Source organism: Gadus macrocephalus, chromosome 8 (genome assembly GCF_031168955.1).
Source record: "Gadus macrocephalus chromosome 8, ASM3116895v1".
NCBI lineage: Eukaryota > Metazoa > Chordata > Actinopteri > Gadiformes > Gadidae > Gadus > Gadus macrocephalus.
In genome coordinates this window covers 18,994,022-19,014,618 of record NC_082389.1, presented here as the reverse complement: position 1 = coordinate 19,014,618, position 20,597 = coordinate 18,994,022, and the positions used below count along the sequence as shown (strand labels likewise).

At 44.0% G+C, this 20,597-nt stretch overlaps 1 protein-coding gene across 2 annotated transcripts in view; it reads right to left on the bottom strand.

The window, feature by feature from the left end:
- Positions 1-418: 418 nt before the first annotated feature.
- The window catches only part of LOC132463521 (cadherin-6-like), a 29,029-nt gene continuing 8,850 nt past the window's right edge, over positions 419-20,597 (bottom strand). Inside the window, exons 2-12 of one of the 2 annotated variants that reach the window (XM_060059765.1) lie at positions 15,484-15,825; positions 12,909-13,203; positions 12,278-12,397; positions 10,465-10,638; positions 9,444-9,631; positions 8,101-8,351; positions 6,209-6,345; positions 6,004-6,125; positions 4,986-5,103; positions 4,355-4,606; positions 419-3,306 (exon numbers count right to left, since the gene is read on the bottom strand). In XM_060059765.1, coding sequence (XP_059915748.1) covers positions 2,750-3,306; positions 4,355-4,606; positions 4,986-5,103; positions 6,004-6,125; positions 6,209-6,345; positions 8,101-8,351; positions 9,444-9,631; positions 10,465-10,638; positions 12,278-12,397; positions 12,909-13,203; positions 15,484-15,738 — 2,469 coding nt within the window. In that variant the 5' untranslated portion in view covers positions 15,739-15,825 and the 3' untranslated portion in view covers positions 419-2,749. Of the gene's footprint in view, positions 3,351-4,354; positions 4,607-4,985; positions 5,104-6,003; positions 6,126-6,208; positions 6,346-8,100; positions 8,352-9,443; positions 9,632-10,464; positions 10,639-12,277; positions 12,398-12,908; positions 13,204-15,483; positions 15,826-20,597 lie in introns of both variants that reach the window. The other variant, XM_060059766.1, reaches the window with a different exon arrangement.

Genomic DNA, 20,597 nt, shown 5'->3' with positions numbered 1-20,597 from the left:
CTGCTCAATTAACAGAGTCCAGCAGCGTGGTAATTGGGTATACCTGATGAAATCCTATAAACAGGAATCCAACACTGCTCTATGTGGTGAAAAAAGACGATGAAACAGGGAACTGGGCAGTGGGAGGCGATACCCATCGGGCAATATAACCGCCTGATGGGTAACCCATTGCACAGACCAACAATATCATCTACAAAAAAGTGCAATGGGAACGCTTATTTTATCAGTATCAATAAATCAATAAATCAATCAATCAGTTCCCTCATCTCATTCCAGACCAGAAGCTCCACAATGGCTGATCTCATATGTTGGCCGTTGGCCTCAAAACAACTCATTACTAATACTTCAGAGTACTTATTTCTTACCACAATTTAAGAGGAACCTTTCTATTTATATGGTAAATGGAAACACTTTGAAGTAACTGCAAAAAGTTTATTGATAAAATTATACAATTTATATTACATTACATCGAAGATGAGCAGTAGCCTGCAAACACCAACACTTCCAAAATGACAAAAGATTAAAGCTGGACGTTTGGTCTTCTTTTTGAAAGAATTCAGGAATGTCATTGTGCCTTACAAATGTTAGATACAAAATAGCTGGAAATACAATGGATACAAAGTAAAGATCAATCACGTTTCTGTCATGAGTTTTCGGATCCAATAATTTTAACTCCCCAAGAATGTTTTGCCCTTTAATCCCCAGCTTCTTATGCAAAATCCATTAAATAGAGTGTTAAAGTATTGAATTAATTCAGTGTATAATCATGTAATATATAGGTTAAATGTTGAGAATTTTAATATTTTGTGCATTATTTTTGCTAACTGTGTGTAAGGCTCATTCATTTTGTCAGTAGAATTATTCAAATTCTGTATATACTGTGGCAAATTCTCTGCCAGAAATAAAGATGTAATAATTTCAACTGATGAAAATGGCATTGCATTAATCTTGTCCAACCATCACTGGTTCACAATATATAAATTATGATTTTTCTAGAAGTCTTACATTTGAGGTTTTGTTATGGGTATCTCTTAATGCACTCCTAATATTCCCTAGTATTCTTCCCCGCTTTAATGGGTTCATCCAGAGAGTGGAATGAAAGTGATGCCCGGATCGGTGCCCGGGCTTCTTTGGTATCTGCTTCCTGTTCTGTGCCGACGCTCTGGATGGAGGGAGAAGACTAATCCGGCCGCTCACTGCCGAAGCCCAGTCCACGTGTTCTGTTGTTAACCAGATGTTGTTATTTTGAGGGGGAGATGTGGTAGTTCTGTTTCTGGGGTATTGTTTGGTGAGCTTAGCGTTGTTTAGTTTTTATAGTTTGTGGAGTATCGCTACGGTCAGACGGCCCATTGCGGCTGGCCCATTGATGCTCCTACCTTTCGTTCTTATTGGCTGATCTCCCGCCGGTGGGTGTGTTGCCCCGCACGTTGAATTTAGTTGTGGTTAGAAAAAAGGGTTGCACGAAGGAGAGGCTGTAACAATATCAAATTAGGAAAGATATTGTAGATTTAACACACATTTGTTTAGATGCTTTTCCTAAGCACTTCACTTTTACCTGCTGTTAACTAATTTAAGTAGTAATCTTTTTTACACAGAAATTAAATTCGATTTATTTTGTTATTATGTGAGAAAACACATAAGTACAAACAGTGAGTTTGAATATATGACATTCAGAATTGTACAGCATAGTACAACAACACCAAAACCGCAGCAAGTACATTAACAAAATTAACAATTGCATTTGCTCTTCTTTTTCATGACTTTCCTTTTTCACATAAGACAAAACAGTGAATTGAAGAGGATCATATGATATAAAAAGTCATGTGTCCCCCCTCCTGGCAGCCAGACGTATTGTTCTTCAAGGAGCCGGAGGAGGGTGGTTCTGAAGGCCACTTTGTCAAAATAAGTCTTCACATATTAATGTTGGTAAACACAGGAAAATGTTGGCTTGATTTTTTTCTGCTGAAATTGCTGAAGGAATCACATAAAACCAACAGATAAAACTCGAGGCATAGGCCTATTCAGCCATTTGTTGACGAGAAAGGCTAGAATTAGGCTCTGAAAATCAAATAATTCACTGAATTATTAACTGAATTGTAATACTGAATCAAATAAAATGTCAAGTGCATTTCAAATGAAATTGCCAACCAAGTCAGGTTTTGGTTTTGAATTGGTGTTTCATCCACACTTAAAATATGTTGTCATCCATTTGTTTTGATGTTTGCAGACAGAGGAAAATCTTGGGGGCAGGGATCCTGTGCTGGCAGATTTTTCCGCACAAATCCGTGTTGATCATAATGACAGAAAAAAGGCTTGTGAAGGCTATCAGACCATTAATCGATGCTGTGTATGTGCATATGTGCTACAAAAGTTGTGAAAAAAAGTTTCAGTTGTCCCTTTCAAGATTCTTAAATCCCTCGTCTTTATATTTTTAAGGGATGTTTTTTGTTCTGTAGCAAGCAAATAATGTGTACATTAATTTTGATCAACATAATCAATATTCAACAGTTGAATTAACAATACGCAGCCCCAACACCAGCATCACATCCACGTCTGTTTCCATGAGATTAATGCTTTTCTTCACAATAAAACAGTTTCCTGAAGATGCACACACACGCACGCATACACGCACACATACACGCACACATACACGCATGCCCGCACACATACACGCATGCCCGCACAAGCACGGACGCATGCACACGTACACACACCTGTTTGTGGGTGCCCATGCCAAAGTTCCCTGGTATTAGCAGAAGTGGGCGTCCTCAGCGCCGTACAGGTCTGCTAACTTCCTGAACCGCGGCCCCCAGGTGCTCAGGTAGTGGTAGTCCTGCTCGCCCTCCGACGACAGGGACCCCAGCGAGCTCAGCGACTCGGCCACCGAGCCCGCTCCCTCGTAGGCGTACGTGGCCAGCGAGTCGTAGGGCGGCGCGGTGGGGTTGCAGTCGTTCTCCAGCACTCTCTGGTTGATGAACTCCCGCACGTCGGCATTGTCCCGCGCCGCCGCCGCACCGGCCTGGGCGACGCCGACCCGGCACGAGGGGCCCGGGGCACCGCCGCGGCCGCGAGGGTAGAGGAGGCTGCCGGTGGGCAGGATGTCCCGCCTCTGCTTGGCCGAGTCCTCCGGGGCGTCGGCGGCCGACTCCGGGTGCCGCAGGGCCCCGATGTCGTACGCCTGCGTGTCCTCCTCGCCGCCGCCCTCGTCGTTGTAGCTCACCACGTTGTCCCGCACGTCCTCCTTGGAGACGATCAGCGGCTCCTGCTTCCTCTGCCGCCTCAGCGCCGTAAACAGCACCACGATCACTAGGGAGGGAGACAGAGAGTTAGACACAACGGCACCACGATCACTTTGTTCCGTCGCGAGCATTCGCGACGGAACAAAGTAAAGAAGGCTTTCGTTGAGTCACTACTGCCGGGCCTAACCCATGTCTCTTTTATTTCCCATTCCTTTTTTTCGTCTTTTCTTTTTCACAGGTATATCCATATTTGAACAAACAACACCAGAAATGACCTAGAATTAGCGCAATCAAAAAAACAACATAGTCTGTGCATAGTCTGTGATGTCTCTAATATCCAGTAAATTCTCTACTCAAGCAACCGCAGAAAAATATCTCACTCACATCACGTACGTATAGCATAATTGCGCCAATTCCAGTTCTATGGTGCAACTGATGCGCATGAGGGGGCCTGTGTTTGGATGACGGACAATTATTGACAGGTGATCTCACCCATGGCGTGACCAACTAGATTAGCAGTCAATATACGGGACAAGGGAGGTCCCGCGTGGGACAAACCAATTTAGCCCAAAATACGGGATGTCCCGGCTTATTCAGAACAGTTGGAAATCCTTTTCGCTAGGGTTCACTGTGGTCTGGAGCCAAGCTGCGTTTTTATATGTCGAGGCAAAACCGGCATTGAGTTTGCCCGATTTAGGCTGGCTTTGTGAGGCTAATCATGCGAGCAGTCCCGGGGATATATCAATCCGTGGGTTGAAAAAACAAAGCACACCACACACTTTACGATTTCAATTCCCTAAAAAACCAAGTCCAGATTCTCAAAACCGTAACTCTTGGTGTCAATAGACATGGCGGACGGCGGCCATGCAATGCTAGCTTTTGCACTCGTATTTACCGTAGCAACCAAAATAATTACTACATTGCTATGAATGAAGTCATGAGACGGCATGGAAAACCCTGCACCTTTGCTGCGTGAGATGGACTTCTTCATCTGCCAAACCATCACAATTGAGTTTTTGGTGAAAAATTTGCAAACTAAACAATCAAAATTGGTCGGCAGGTGGATATCAGGCCCAATATCAGGCTCCTTATCATATGAAGCCAGCATCACTTACTCAGGAGTATGATGGCACAGAGGAGGATGGCGATGAGTGCCCCGGTGCTGATGCCAGCCGAACTGGTCAGGGCCTCTGTGTTGCACACCTCCATTTTCCCGTGGCGGTCGCACAAGCAAACGCGCACCGACAGTGTGCCTGTGCTGCTCTGCATGGGGTAGTCCCCGTCGGTGATCACCACAGGGACCAGGTAGACACTCTGCAGCTGGCGGTTGTAACTGGAGCGCCGTGTGAGGATGCCTGCAGTGTTGTCTGGTTTTGGGGTGGTACAGGGAATATTTTTTAGTCGTTATGTAACTAAACTATGAATATTATAAAAAAACACAAATGTTGAAACAGAAAGCTGCAACTTGATTTGGTGAAATTGGTAGTGCACCTACATTAACATAAACACTTAAAAACTGCTAAAGATACTATTCGACAGTTTAGGTGGCCATTTCAATCAGACCTGGGTTATAACAAATGCAGCAGTAAAGCAGCTATTTTTAACAGCAAACCAGCAAACAAGCAGATGCCCATCATCAGTTTCCAAAGCAAAAATAATCCTGTAGAAGAAACTAATACTTCAGACACAAAGTGAAGACTAGTTAACGTTATTAACCAGTCCTGTCTGACCTCAGTCGGCTCCTACCTCCGTTGTCGCGTACTGTGAAGTTGCTGTGATGGATTCCCTCGGGAGCCAGGCTGAAGAAGAAGCGGTGGCCTGAGGCCGGCTCATCAGCGTCCACCGCGCTCACCGTCTGAATGCGCTATCAGGAAGATCAAATGAAACATTATGATCAATACATTAAGAGGCACAGACAAAAATGGACACATCAAATGGCTTATTGCTGATGAAGCAGGGTTTCCCAAACTTTTTGGCACGTGACCTCGTTTTTAGGTCACCACATGTTTGCCATCCCATTTTCTTAGTGTTGTCTGTTCCCTGCAAGTTCCCCACAAGCCAAACAACGTAGATCCATAATAGCCCCGTTCCAGGGAAGTAGTTTGCTTTTGATCAAAGAACATTAGGCACACTGCTTGTGAATAAGAGACCTTTACCCTTCAATGTGTTCATAAAGAATTGACCCTGGAATACCTCCAGCAATCTCCTGCAATCCCATATGGCCATCAGGCGTCCACTGGGGGTGGCCAAGTGTTTACATGAAGGCCTTTGCAGAATATACATACATTTGCGGTGTACAAAGATATTTGATTGAATGGTTCAGACCAAAACCACTAAATGCAAATTCAACTAAATGTGCCTTTTTCTTTACCCTAATTATTAGGTCACTTGTGTTGATGTTGACGATGTTCTTGGATCTGGCGTATATTAAGATACGGGTTTCTACCCGAAACAAAGAGATAAGGATGGATTGATTCAACATCAATCTTTTCATACACTTACAACATATATGGATGTAGAAGCAGGCATACATCCACATTTAGATTAGATAAGATTAGATTCAACTTTGTTGTCATTGCACAAGTAAGGACAACCAGTATAACGAAACACAGTTTAACAGACACAGAATGCAGTTGATTTAGATTTAGGTACGTTGCATAGATTGATTGTGTGATTGTAATTCTTGCGCGATGTTCTCTCAGAACAAACATGAGTGAGCAGAGTTTAAAGGGGCTTATAATAAAATGAGCTGAGTCATCCTTACCTGTCCTGATTTGGTCCTCTCACAGACAAAGGTCTCGTAGGCGGTGGCAAAGGTGGGAGCATTGTCGTTTATGTCCAAGAGGCGAATGAAGACCGGCACATGATTGGTCAGAAGAGGTTTGTCTAAAGGAAAATGTAACGTTTTAATTTAAAGGTATTCTCAATTCTCACACAATTCAGTTAATTCCTTTGTTTGAACAACTTACTGAACTCTGTGGCAATAACTGAGATGTTGTGCCAGGCGTTCTCCTCTCTGTCCAGGCTCCTGAGCAGGAAGACGGATCCGTTTCCGGGGTGGACGTCGAACACGCGGTCCATGTCCGTGCGGCGGTCAATAGAGTACCTGCAAGATCAACAGTGGATGGAATCCAAGTAATAAGTTGTCAATCCTTTTTGTTGATGGTGTTGGAACCAAGTGAAGTGTTTCTGTAAGATATTGATCACTTCAATAAGTCAAAGTAACAAACCCAGGGAGGGCATATTTGCACAGGTGCATGTCAGGCCCAAAGAACCCATGCGAGTTGACATGCATGGGATATATTATTATGTAACGAATACGTTTGTGTGGGAAGGTTGTTAAAGTGTGAGGGTGACAATTCCCTTTAATTAGAAAGCAGTGGACAGTAGAATTTTAATCCTACAACCATTAAGAGATTGTGTGTTAATGTGGCAAATCAACCGAATGCGAGTTAACTAGCTCCAAAGTTAAGTTATGTTATGGTATTACATGCATTAGCTGGCAAACATGTTAATTATTATTATGCCTGAGCATGTCTAATGTTTTGACATTAAACTGGGATCAGCCCTCAAGGGAAGAGCAAATATCATGTTTAGAAAATGCATTTCCTGTAAAAACTTGGTGTGTTCAATAAACATGTTAAATAAAGCTTCATAGTTTAAGACATTTAGAAATCTTGAATAGCTGAGATTGTGACATTCAACTGTTTAAAGTCTGAATGGAGTAAGTGCAACAGTAAAAAGCACCAAACCATTTAAATAATGTCAAATAGTTGGATAAAAGTGCAGTGTTGTCCTGTTCCTGACCTGTCTAACCCTGTTCCTGACCTGTTCCTGACCTGTGTAGCACTGTTCCTGACCTGTTCCTGACCTGCGTAGCACTGTTCCTGACCTGTTCCTGACCTGTGTAGCACTGTTCCTGACCTGTGTAGCACTGTTCCTGACCTGTTCCTGACCTGTGTAGCACTGTTCCTGACCTGTTCCTGACCTGTGTAGCACTGTTCCAGACCTGTTCCTGACCTGTGTAGCACTGTTCCTGACCTGTTCCTGACCTGTGTAGCACTGTTCCTGACCTGTTCCTGTCCTGTACCTGACCTGTTCCTGACCTGTTCCTGTCCTGTTCCTGACCTGTGTAGCACTGTTCCTTTGTAGCCCTGTTCCTGAGCCTGACCTGCCTCGCCCTGTTACTGACCTTTCTAGCTCTGCTCCTGACTTGCCTTGCTACGTTCTCGACACTGTGCTTGAAAGCCCTAAGCCTGAGGGACCCAGAGCTGTTGTAGTGCATTACTCAACCTTTAGTCAGGGGGCCTCTTCCTTAAGGTACCTCTGTCCCACACCTATCGGCAGAGGTCCACAAATGATCCCTGTTCCCGTTCACACGTGACCCCATGACCCCACGACCCCACGCAAGAAATGTTGAGTTGGTTAATGAGTGAATGAGTGAGTGAATGAGTGAGGGAATAAGTGAGTGAATGAGTGAGGGAATAAGTGAGGGAATGAGTGAGTGAGTGAGTGAATGAGTGAGGGAATAAGTGAGTGAATGAGTGAGGGAATAAGTGAGGGAATGAGTGAGTGAGTGAGTGAATGAGTGAGGGAATGAGTGAGGGAATGAGTGAGTGATTGAGTGAGTGAGTGAGTGAGTGAATGAGTGAGGGAATGAGTGATTGAGTGAGTGAGTGAGTGTATGAGTGAGGGAATGTGTGAGTGAGTGATGGAGTGAGTGGGTGAGTGTATGAGTGAGGGAATGAGTGAGTGAGTGATGGAGTGAGTGGGTGAGTGAATGAGTGAGGGAATGAGTGAGTGAGTGATGGAGTGAGTGGGTGAGTGAATGAGTGGGTGGATGAGTGAGGGAATGAGTTACCTGAGGGGGCTGTGGGCGGCGTCAGGGTCCTGGGCGCTGACGGAGCCGGCGGCGGCCCGCGGCGCGGCGTCCTCCCTCACCTCCATCAGGTAGCTGGCCGCGCTGAACAGCGGCGCCTCGTCCACGTCCTCCACGCCGATGCGCACCGTGGCCACGCCCTTGGGGCCGGGGGAGGAGAAGCGGGGGTCCACCTTGGTGTTCTGGACCTGGATCTCCACCGTGAAGGAGCGCTTCCTCTCGTAGTCCAACGGCTGCCAGGGAGAAAGGGGGTTGCTGTTGTTAGTTAAATGTACAATTTGCAAAGAAATGGGTTTGACATGTGCTCTAAAACACATTCTGTCATGAAGGCGCCAGCCTTCACAGGGATCAAGGTTAATGACTGACTCCGCAGCGGCGCAAAGAAAAACTCCTGTTAAATCTCTTGATTTTGATTTAGAATATGTTTCTGCTAAGGAAGGTTGTGTGAAATTAGCCAGAAGTATCCAATGGCAGCTGTTTGAGTTCTCTAAACGCTAAGGAGAGGTGCTTCAATGCTTCCTCTCATATGTCCTATAGCAAACATCCTACTGGACTTCAAGCAACTTGGATTCTGTGCCTCTCCATTCTTCCTCCAGACTCTTGGACCTTTGATTTCCAATTGAAATGCAAAATTGACTTTCATCTGTAAAGAGGACTTTGGACCACTGAGCGACAGACCAGCTATCTTTAGCTCAGCAAAGGTAAGACGCTTCTGGCGTTGTCTTTAGATCAGCGTGGCTTCACGCCAGGAATGCGACAGTTGTAATAGTCCATGTCCTGGATACGTCTGTGTGTGGTGGCTCCTGATGTGCTGACTCCTGCCTCAGTCCACTCCTTTTGAAGCACACACACATTTTTGAATTGCCTATCAAGGAAGCAGTCTTCCCCATTATTATTAATCCTGCGGACCAGACGGAGGGAGCATTTAAAGGCTCAGGAAACCTTTGCAGGTGTTTTGAGGTAAGTAGCGGGACACTTTGATTCTACAATATTCTAATTTTCAGAGATACCGATTTTTGCCATAATCTTTTCAGCCATAATCATCAATATACAATAAAAAAATACAATCCAAAGGATAATGACTGGATGGGGAGACATGCACATTGTCTGTTAGAATTGGATGGAGACTTGCAGATTAAACAACTGGTCATCCGTCTATTTGAGTACCATAAATGGATCCACTACGGAACCACTGTTTTTAATTTCTTTTTTAGATTTCTTTTTTTGTGAGCCAGTGAGCCAGTTGTTCATAATTAGTAAAAAAATAAATTAAAAGATAACGATGATTTGACAAAGGTGGAAACATCCTGGGTTCATTCCCCGACCTTGCTGACGGTAATGACTCCTTCTTGGGTGGCCTGGTCTGTAGAGATGTCGAACATGTCCATGCCGTCCCCACTGGCGATGGTGAAGAACATCTCTGCATTCTCTCCGATGTCTTTGTCTGTGGCTCGGATCCGGCCCACAGGTGTGCCTGTTTGGGACGACTCCAGGACACTGAATTGGAATATACCTGAACAGAAACAGATGAACACTACGTTCAGTGGAGTCCCAGTGCAGATGATAAGTGCTGTCTTTCCTTGGAGCCAAGGCAAAGAATTAAACAAATGAACATGCCTGGATGGTCGTTTCTTTGGGACTGGCAGGATGTTCTCCACACATTGAGAAGGGATTTATTTCATGTTCATTGGCTGAGAATAAGTGTGTGTGTGAGTGCTTGTGCGTGCGTGTGCGTGTATGTGTGTATGTACATTCACATATTCTTTGTGACATAAACACTGGAATAATGACACAATCTGTCCGCTTCCCACAGGAAAACGATCAAAGAAAAGCCAGAGAGTGTATGCAGTGCATTCGTGTGTGTGCCTTTACATAAAACCTTATATTTGTTTAACTTTAAAAGCCTAGGTTTTTCGATCAAGCATTCAAGGACACCTAGCCGAATGGATTGTCATGACTAGACTAAAACAGAAGAGGAATGGACAATGTGCAGATGCTGATCTGCTTCAACAGGATGTTACCACTAGGGGTCCACAATGCCATCCAGGAGGACAATGGATACATGTGTGTGTGTGTGTGTGTGTGTGGGTGTGTGTATGTGTGTGTGTGTGTGTGTGTGTGTGTGTGTGTGTGTGTGTGTGTGTGTGTGTGTGTGTGTCTGTGTCTGTGTCTGTGTCTGTGTGTGGGTGTGTGTGTGTGTGTGTGTGTGTGTGTGTGTCTGTGTCTGTGTGGGTGTGTGTGTGTGTGTGTGTGTGTGTCTGTGTGTCTGTGTGTGTGTGTGTGTGTGTGTGTGTGTGTGTGTGTGTGTGTGTGTGTGTGTGTCTGTGTGTGTGTGTAGTGTCTTACTCTGTGTAAACAGCGGGGGGTTGTCGTTGACGTCCGTCAGGGTGATGTTGACCACGGCCGTCCCGGTCAGCCCCCCCCTCTGGCCGGCCATGTCCTTGGCTTCGATCACCACCTGGTAGGTCTCCCTCTGCTCCCGGTCCATGTCCCCGGGGCCCAGCGCCGTGCGGATCACACCTGGGGGGCAACACACACACACACACACACACACAATATGGTTCACATTCAGGTGATCCACATGTCAGTCCTGTCATTCACAGTTTATTCCTGTGACCAACTGCACTAATACACCAGCTAGAGAATAACTACACTACTACGGAATATAACCACTTCATTCAGATATGAAGGGATGTATTGGGTTACACAGCATTGTGATGAATGGATCCTGGGTTAATCTCGACTAAAATGTATTAAAAACTGAGGATAAGATTAGAATGAAATGCTGAACAGCAATATAGCCCCGGAAAGGAAAGTGTGCTTCGCAGTGGGGAAACCATCAGAATAGAGCACATCTTCTGTCCATATTTATATAACTTGTACACATCAACATTCAATGGTTATTGTTGCAGTATTTTCCTATTTTCTGGCTTGAGTAATAGCCAGCATTCACAGCTCATTTTATGGGAAAACATGAAGATTAATTCATTCATCTTCATTTTCAGTTGTGTGTTTGTGAGTAGTGGTGTGTAGCGAGCGAGTGTAAACCTTGCTTGCAAAATAACACTCCTTTCATCTAATCCCATTTATTCACAGTAGTTGTAAATTCCAGTGACTATAATTCTGTCACTTTGATACTCTCTTCTCGTATCTGGTATCATTTGATTAATCCATCAACATAGAGATCCTCCCTTGGCCCTTGCGGCTAGCAGATGGGCTAACCCTCTCAGTATCAAATGCATGCAGACCCAGGAGTATCACTGCTCTTTAATCCCGACAGTAATCACTCCCTGGCCCAAGGGATTGTTTTTCTGGCACTGTGGTTTATTTATTTACCTTTTACCCTCCTTTAACCAGATGACTACAAGAGATTACCGTACCAATTATACAAAGTGATGCTGGACTCAGGTTTTGATATTGAAGTATTATAAATTTATATTTGATTAAAAATGTTTTTTAATGACAATTGTTTTCTTTGTTCTGGTTGTGCAGAGGTCCCTTGGATGCTAACCCGGTAGACTCAGGGTGAGCCGAGGGCTGGCTCCTTCCTTTGGTCATTTTAATGTAAACGGTCTGCATTAGGATTCAGTTTTTTCCTATGATATCAAACCAGGTCTCAGGTCGTCAGACTGAGTAATTGAGTGTTGATGTTTTCACTCCATTGTCCATCTGAATGTTTGGATGTTCTCCCTCCCTGCAGAATACCAACTTTTGCCCGTTTCCCTGAGCCGTTAGAGGTGAGAGGATAGCAACAACCGATACCACACAATGTATCTTTGTGTGGTATTATATTATGACCCATGAAATGTAGCACTGATGATTACACCATGTCTGTAGCCCTTCACGTAGAGGGCTGGTCATATCTACTCTTTGCCATTTTGCACTGTAAGCTATTTATATATATTATTTTACATTGTTTACATTAATACACATCATTTGGCTTTTGTTTTTATTTATGTCTTATTTAAATTCTTGCAACCATTGGGCTGGAAGGAAGTTTTGCGGTCGGTGGATATTTGTGATGTGACACTAACACACTTGACACTTGAGTCTGGATATTATGTCATCATCTTAGAACAGTAATTCCATGCAAAAAAATGCAGTTTTCCAGTATTGCCAGCATTGTTCATGAAGAGAAGGGTTACTGTGTGCTTGTTACCGGTGTTGGGGTCCACGGAGAAGTAGGGATGTCCCTGGCTGATGCTGTACACCAGCTTGGCACTGTTCCCATACATGCTGTCATCAGCATCATTAGCCGTCACCTGAATGATAGATGTGCCTAGACACGTGGGCACATGCCACGCATAGACAGACAGACAGACAGACAGACAGACAGACAGACAGACAGACAGACAGACAGACAGACAGACAGACAGACAGACAGACAGACAGACAGACAGACAGACAGACAGACAGACAGACAGACAGACAGACAGACAGACACACAGACAGACACACAGACAGACACACAGACAGACAGACAGACAGACAGACAGACACACAGACAGACACACAGACAGACACACAGACAGACACACAGACAGACACACAGACAGACACACAGAGGTAATAAGCGAGAGGGATAGCGTTAGAATGGATACATTTAGGAACAGACTGTGTTAATTTCTTCTGTTCCTTTTCTTATTGTCTTGGCCTCTTGCTGTTGAATTATTATTATTAAATTATATCCTTACATTATTATTATTATATGTTTAATAAGTAGAATTATGAATTCAAAAGAGTTCCACGTTGACCTCACTATGTGCAGGCCCACACCTCTCTCTACACACCTATCTCAGACCTTTCCGGCACACTCCCAGTGTAAACCTCCTGGCTGAACTGGGGCTCGTTGTCGTTGATATCGTGAAGCTTGATCACAAAGTCCGTCTCGGGCTCCAGCTGGTGCCCTGTGCGCTTGTTGACCACGGTGGCCCGCAGCGTGTAGTAGGCCTTCTCCTCGCGGTCCAAGCGGCGGGTGCAATGGAGGTCCCCGTTATTCTCATTGATGACAAAAACACTGCCGGCCCCGTCGCCAGACAGCACGTACTTCACCGTGCCATCCCCCCGGTCCATGTCCGATTGAAGCTGTATGGGGACACACACACCTTTAGACATATATTGGCGGTGCTGCTCCTATTCACTTCTGTCTCTTTGTTTTCTACTTCAGACACATGCTTGGCGCAACCCTGCTCATACTAAAGTGGCAAGTTTGTACTCTCTGTTTCTAATTAGAAAACGGGTACCTCGCCACGGCCAGACAAGCTGAGTTTAGCTTGTACCGCTGCCACCAACCCCCTCCCTACCACCACTGAACCAGCCCCTGTCCCATCTGATCCGTCCCACAAACATGATCTAGAGTCCGCTAGCAACAAGGCTGGTGTGGCTGTTACTGCTAATGTCCATCCACAGGCCAATATGGCATCGTCCATGTAACGTGCACGCCTGGCTCACTGTTGGTGTATCTGTTTGTCTGTCCGTCTCTGTTTGCCCGGCTGTCTTTGTCTTTCGATCTGTCTGTCTGTCCATGTCTGTCTCTCTCTTTCTGTGCGTCAGTCTAAAGCAAATGAGATATTACAGAATCGCAAGTAAAAAATCAGCAACTAACAACCAAAAAATTGCCATTGCTGGGATTGACTGATTTAAATCAGGTTGAATCCCATATATACTCATACAATTATTAAGGTTATTCAACGAACAGATGATTCCGTTGTAACTTCAACCAAATATAACTACCAGGCATTCTCCAATAAAACACTTACTATGAATTACAATCTGACTGCAGGGATTTGTGCTGTAAAAACTGAGGCTGTTTTTTCCTTATTCTTCTTGCTCAGGCAACCTTTGTCACCTCTTCCTCTTTCCTCCCCCTCCATCCGTCCCTGCTCTTCTGTGTTTTAAGAGGTGTGTTGTGTTTCCTTCCTGGGTCATGCCTCACACCCTGAGGCCAGTCTGCACTTTCTTTATTTTCAACCAAAACGGCAGAAAACTCAATGAAAGATTGATGAGAGACAAAAAACCACAACAATAGGGAGAGTGTTGAGAGGGTGAAGGGAAAGAAAGTGTGGGGTGGTGTGGCAATGTGTGAGTGTGCATGTGTGTGTACGTGTGTGTGGGTGTGTGTTCCTGGGTGCATTGTTGTGAGAGTGTGACTGCGCATATATGCGTGTTGTGTGTGTGTGTGTGTGTGTGTGTGTTTGTGTGTGTGTGTGCGTATGTATGCCTGCATTCTGTCGTCGGGGCTCTGTGTCTTTCATTCTCGCTTCCTCTGCAATTAGTTATTTTTTTTCTCGATTCTCCAACTAAATTTAACATACTCCCCTTATTCCTTTCTTTTTATCTGAGGTGTCTCTGGGATTCTCCCCTTCTCTAATCGTCTGCACTCGTTTCCTCATCGTTTCCACCTTGTCCCCTTCTGTCTCTCACTGAACCCCATCCATATCACCCTGGAGCACTGTGTGTTACATTTGAGTCGTTTGAATTTGCTCTGTATGTATCCAGGCTAATATTGGGAGCTCTTTCTCTTCCTCTTCATCTTGCTTTAAATGCTACAATGACACAGTAACATCACATCAAAAATCATTCAACCACTACAGACCAACCCCCCCCCACTGTGCCCACCACCACCACCACCACCATGTAACCTTTGAATGTGTTAACGGTTATGATTAGGGGCGTTCTGTCACTTGAGGAAGCTGAGATCGAGCATTGAGCGTGAGTGACCGTCCAGGGAGAATCAGCACTCATGACAAGGCCGAGCACCAGGGATCTGTGGATCTGAAGCCGGTGGAGCCTCTGAGGCTTTCTGATGGACGGGGAATAGAGGGGGTGTTTCTCAGAATTAGCTCCCTACTTTCCTGTGAGTATGCAATTATATCAATAACACGGTACTTCATTGAGTTGATGGGTAATAGTGGAGGCCATTTTCTTAGAATTTCAGCTGTAGTTTCTCTGCATTTACCTCCTTATTTACAGTGGTAATAACCAAATTATATATGATAATCTACCATATATTGAACTGGTAAGTACTTAGTAATTAGGGGACTAAAAGTAAAAGGAAGGGTTGGTAGCTGTTTTCTGCTACACAAGATGAGTGCACTCATACTCATGTGTAATCATCTGTCCCAGTATCGTTGTGACGCAGGGTTCACCCTACTGGTACTATTGATAAATTTTTCTACCTACTGGTACGAGTGTTGAACATTCTTCATCGTACTGGTACTAGTTTTGCACAGTGTTCACCCTACATGTGTGACAGATTGTGCACCCTACATGTGTGACACAGTGTACACCGTATATGTGTTACACAGTGTGCACCCTACTTGTGTGACATAGTGTGCTCCCTGACAGTGCGGCTGCATCACGTACCTTTCCAATATACAGGTACTCAGTTCCTGTGTACTCCTCTTGGATGGAGAACTGGTTCCACATCCATCCTCTCTTCACCCGGTTCAGCCATGTCCTCTCATTGGTTGTTCTGTCGTCCTGCTTCCTGTCTCTCCTCCCCTCTGTGCCGCTTGCTGTAATATCTCTTTCTCGGGCTCTGATGAGAGACAGGGCGTCCACAGCTAGAAACAGACCAAGCAGGGTCAGGAGCCCAGAGCCCACATAGCCGGGCCTCATGTTTCCTGTAGCTGTGGTTCACGCTGAATGGCAGACGTCTCTGTCAAACAAAGTCCATGGGGTTTTCGGTTGGGTTGAAGATAGGATCTGTAGACGGAGGAGAAAGAGACAGAGATAACTACATAGTTTGATGTCTCTGGGAATAGCATGACATCAGGAAATTGATTTGGCAGCACGCATTTCACTACACACATTTTAGATCTTCATCTTAATGTCAACCCAGTTGCAGTGTAACAAATTCAAACTTTCCCCTTGAATGTCACACAACCTATAACCTTAACATGATGTTTTTCATGCATAAAAAAGTTGATAGTTTCACATGACTCTATAGCTGTATTTTGCTTCTTTTTTTTTAACTATTTCATACACCGAAAAATGTCACCTACTACTGACATGAGAAAACAAGTGCAAGCTGCAAAAATACCAGTATGTATAAGCCAGGTCATAAAACCATGGAAAGGCCAAGGACCCCCAAGCAAATGAGTGTAGATGAAACGGCATGAACATTTCATATCACGATTATCGTGACCAACGTGATCAATGTTATCAGTATTATCGTGGTATTGTTATTATGTGCTGACATTTTCAAAAAGTACTTATACACACACTGAAATCAGTTTAAAATAGAAAACCAAAGAAAAAGGAGCGATATAATTTTTTTTGCATAAACATTCAAATAATACAATGCAATGTTGACCAGACAACAGCAACACAAATGGGTAGACATCTCGAGAACCCAATGTACAATTTTGACACTTGAACCCTCGACTGAAGTTCATTGCAAATAATATTGAATGAAACCAAGCTAAACGATAGCAATTGCTCTATACGGCCACCAGATGGCGATGAAGAACGTGTGTTCTGATTGAAGGCAATTTACCTATTTCCTCTGAATCCCTCTGTTTGCTACCATACATTGATTTGGAAAACCATGTTAGTTACAAAATTGGATTATCCGGTATATTTGCCTCTATGTTTTAGTGTGTGATATTGTTTGGAATGATAGAATCTGGGATTCTTAGCTTTCGTGATACATGGTTTGTGTAGATCAAATTACGTGAAAAACATCACTTTTGCTGTGCATGTGCAGTTTTAAAATATCTCTTTTTCCTTTCTCTTTTTATTCCATGCTCATTTCGTTTGGGGTTGGAATTGTCTTTAGTGTGGCTAACTATGGTTATGATAGTCTATAGATGAAGAATTTCATCTTTCTATGGGTGTCAAACTTGGTGCACATCACAGATGAGAGACTTCTCCGGAGGTGCTGCCTTCGCTCATGTTCTTTATTAAATGCTCAAGAAACTGCCGTTGTGTGCTGCACCTGCACGCCTGCGTCCACTGTCGCTTACTTTGGTTGACGTGGATGAGGGATGAAAAGGTTACTGGTTTAACGGTTAAAAGCGGTTCAATTATTATCACGGAAATAATAATAATTCAATTTGACACGGTAATGATAACCGTCATGAGTTTTACCGTGGTTTACTGTAAGACCGGTAACCTTTTCATCCCTAGTTTTCAGAGTGTATATAGAAAATGTAGCTGAAATTGCCCCAATGTTTGGAAGCCTTTAATATATCATGTGTTTTTGTGAATGTGTGTTTGTGTGTATGTGTGTGTGTGCGTGCGTTTGTGTGTGTGTGTGTTGACAAACATCCACTGGCAGCACATGAACCACTACCAAGCCCTACACCAAGCAGCTCATGAGTTAATCACGACCAGCAGGAGATGCTAAACCTTAGATTTGAAGGATAAAAGTAACTGAAAATGTTTTCTTGATATGACTGCATATTGGCTTCTCGATTTTGCTCCAAAGCTACATCGTGAAACTGCCTTTTTGCACTTGTAAACAGAACAGAATCAATACATTAATACACAACTGCAACACTGAAGAACACTAAAGAAACACTTCAAAGCAATTACTTTAGGAAATATATATTTTTCCCTCTACTAGGGGCTGTTTGATAATGTCTCGCTTGAAATGGGGGAACAATGACCTGGTTTCTGTTCCCCTTTCCACCATGGTGCCGGCTGTATTAATAGGTTTGAAAAATACCCACTTTGAGGCATGTTACTGCTGTTTACAGTCACCACAGGCAGGTCTACAATGCTCGTCCATTCAGACATAACACAAAAAACAACAACATAAAAGGCGTGAAACACTTTTTGAAAACCAAATAGGAATCCCATTTTTCGGCACCATTTAACACAACGTTCTTGTCAATAGTTGTAATTACATAAAAGCAATTTGTTGTATCCTCAATAATTCTATTTCTTAAATCCTAATAACACACATACACTCCCACACACAAACACACACAAACACAAACACAAACAATCATTTTCATTTTCTCTGACTAACTTAATAGACTCACGTGTGTGTGTGTGTGTGTGTGAGTGTGTGTGAATAGCACTAACAAACTTGTGGCTTGTGGTACATTTTCTAGTTGAGTGTGTGTGTGTGTGTGTGTGTGTGTATGTGTGTGTGTGTGTTTGTGTGTGTGTGTGTGTGTGTGAGTGTGTGTGTGTGTATTTGTATGTGTGTTTGTAAAGGGGAGTGAGGGCGGCTACAGATTATTCAGCGTGAGTGAAGGTGTAGGTTGGTCTGAACATGCGCCACTATGAAGTCTGTGTGGTCTGTGTACATGTGTGTATCTGCATTTTGTCAAAAAAGATGTTGCAAAAGAAAATCAAACCCGGAGTCCCAAACAGTCACATAGCTTTCCATATTTTTGATATGCGCCGTGTCTGAACTCCAATCCAATTACAGAGATCACAGGAGACTGAAGTCCCCGAGGCTAACACAGTCTGCTGCCAATTAGCTTCCAGTTCAATCATTCTGCTATTTGAAAGCAACTTGATCATGATAGTTTTTGATTTTATGAGTGTGTGTGTGTGTGTGTGTGTGTGTGTGTGTGTGTGTGTGTGTGTGTGTGTGTGTGTGTGTGTGTGTGTGTGTGTGTGTGTGTGTGTGTGTGTGTGTGTGTGTGTGTGTGTGTGTAGGTGTGTGTGTGTGTGTGTGTGTGTGTGTGTGTGTCTGTGTGTGTGTGTGTGTGTGTGTGTGTGTGTGTGTAGGTGTGTGTGTGTGTGTGTGTGTGTGTGTGTGTGTGTGTGTGTGTGTGTCTGTGTGTGTGTGTGTGTGTGTGTGTGTGTGTAGGTGTGTGTGTGTGTGTGTGTGTGTGTGTGTGTGTGTGTGTGTGTGTGTGTGTGTGTGTGTGTCTGTGTGTGTGTGTGTGTGTGTGTGTGTGTGTGTGTGTAGGTGTGTGTGTGTGTGTGTGTGTGTGTGTGTGTGTATGGGCGATGGTACAGTGGATTTGGCTGGGGGGGGGGAATGTTACATCTGCATTTGATCTGCATATTGTGCAGTGATGACGTCCTACAACTACAAGCATTATTCAATTTGATGTTCACAACATGCATGCACACACACACACACACACACACACACACACGCAGACACACAAACGCACGCACAGAGGCATACGACACACATAAGACAAGTATGTCTGTCCTGGACTGTGCTCAACATTGTTTTCCTTGAAGTTCAGCATTCCACTTATTCTACTTATTCTATTCTACTTCATTCTACCCTTGCTTCCAGCTCCTTATTTGAGCACCAAACATGAAAAACAAAATGCTATTTTGTACAAAACCCTTCATGGCTGGTTGAGTGAATGAAATTAGATTTCCCAGGTCCTGGTGGCGTCTCAGTTCAAAATGTGTCCTTTCTTACTTCTCACAGGTGAATTTATTTAAATGTATTTTCTACAATACAAGGAAATAATAGAACATCTTATTGGTATGAAATCCATAATTGTTACAAAATGAATGTTAAAATAATGATCTCTCCGAAATTAAAATAAAATCAGTTCTTACTTTGTTACCAAAGTGATTTTATTCTGAGTACATTTTGACATTGGCGATTTCCTTTCCTTTTTTACTCAATTTTTGCAGCTGTCTCAGAAGGCTATTAATAAAACAGACTGTGACAGGTTTCAAAGCCTTACAACTATTTCTAGCGTTCAGAGGTTGATACTTTTGGTTCGTCTCCCATATGGCAGTAAATTGGGCTCCGATTAGGAAGGGATGACCTTCACTGGCCATAACAACTGTCCAGCATCATTATCACTGTCTTCTCTTAAGCCCTTCGTACTCTCCTGCCTACCCCCTCACCCCTCAACCCCCTTTTGCTGTCACCTTTCCTTGTTTTTCAAGTGTGCAGTGCGGGATTGTGTGCCTAAGAAGGTGGGCTTGTGTGTGTGTTGCCACCTTGCAAACAGCCACTGAGACCTCTGACAACTCCCATAGGACCAATTAGAGGGGAAAAAAGGAGAATGTCAGCCCCAGGTTGCCCAGCCTGTGTGTTTTTGTGTGTGTCTGTGTGTGTGTGTGTTTGTATGTGTGTGTGGTGTGTGTGTGTGTGTGTGTGCGTGTGTGACAGGAGCTAAACCAAATGTCTCCCCCCGTCAGAACAGGCTAGCCACCATCTGAAAGCGGGCAACATTGTTCCACGCTTCCTAGTCAGAACACGACACACACACACACACACACACACACACACACACACACACACACACACACACACACACACACACACACACACACACACACACACACACACACACACACACACACACACACACACACACACACACACACACACACACAAACTGTGCCTCAGTCCTTTGGACTGTGAAGCTCAGCATCCTCGTATGAATAAACCATAAACAAACTCACAGGGTTCCCTGAATTTCCAGACTTTCATGTTTTTTAAATTCACTTTTTGCGGACACTTGTGATAATGGCATACATCAGAACGAAACCCTTTCAATTGTCTTTATGCCGGCATTGTTTGTAGCAGT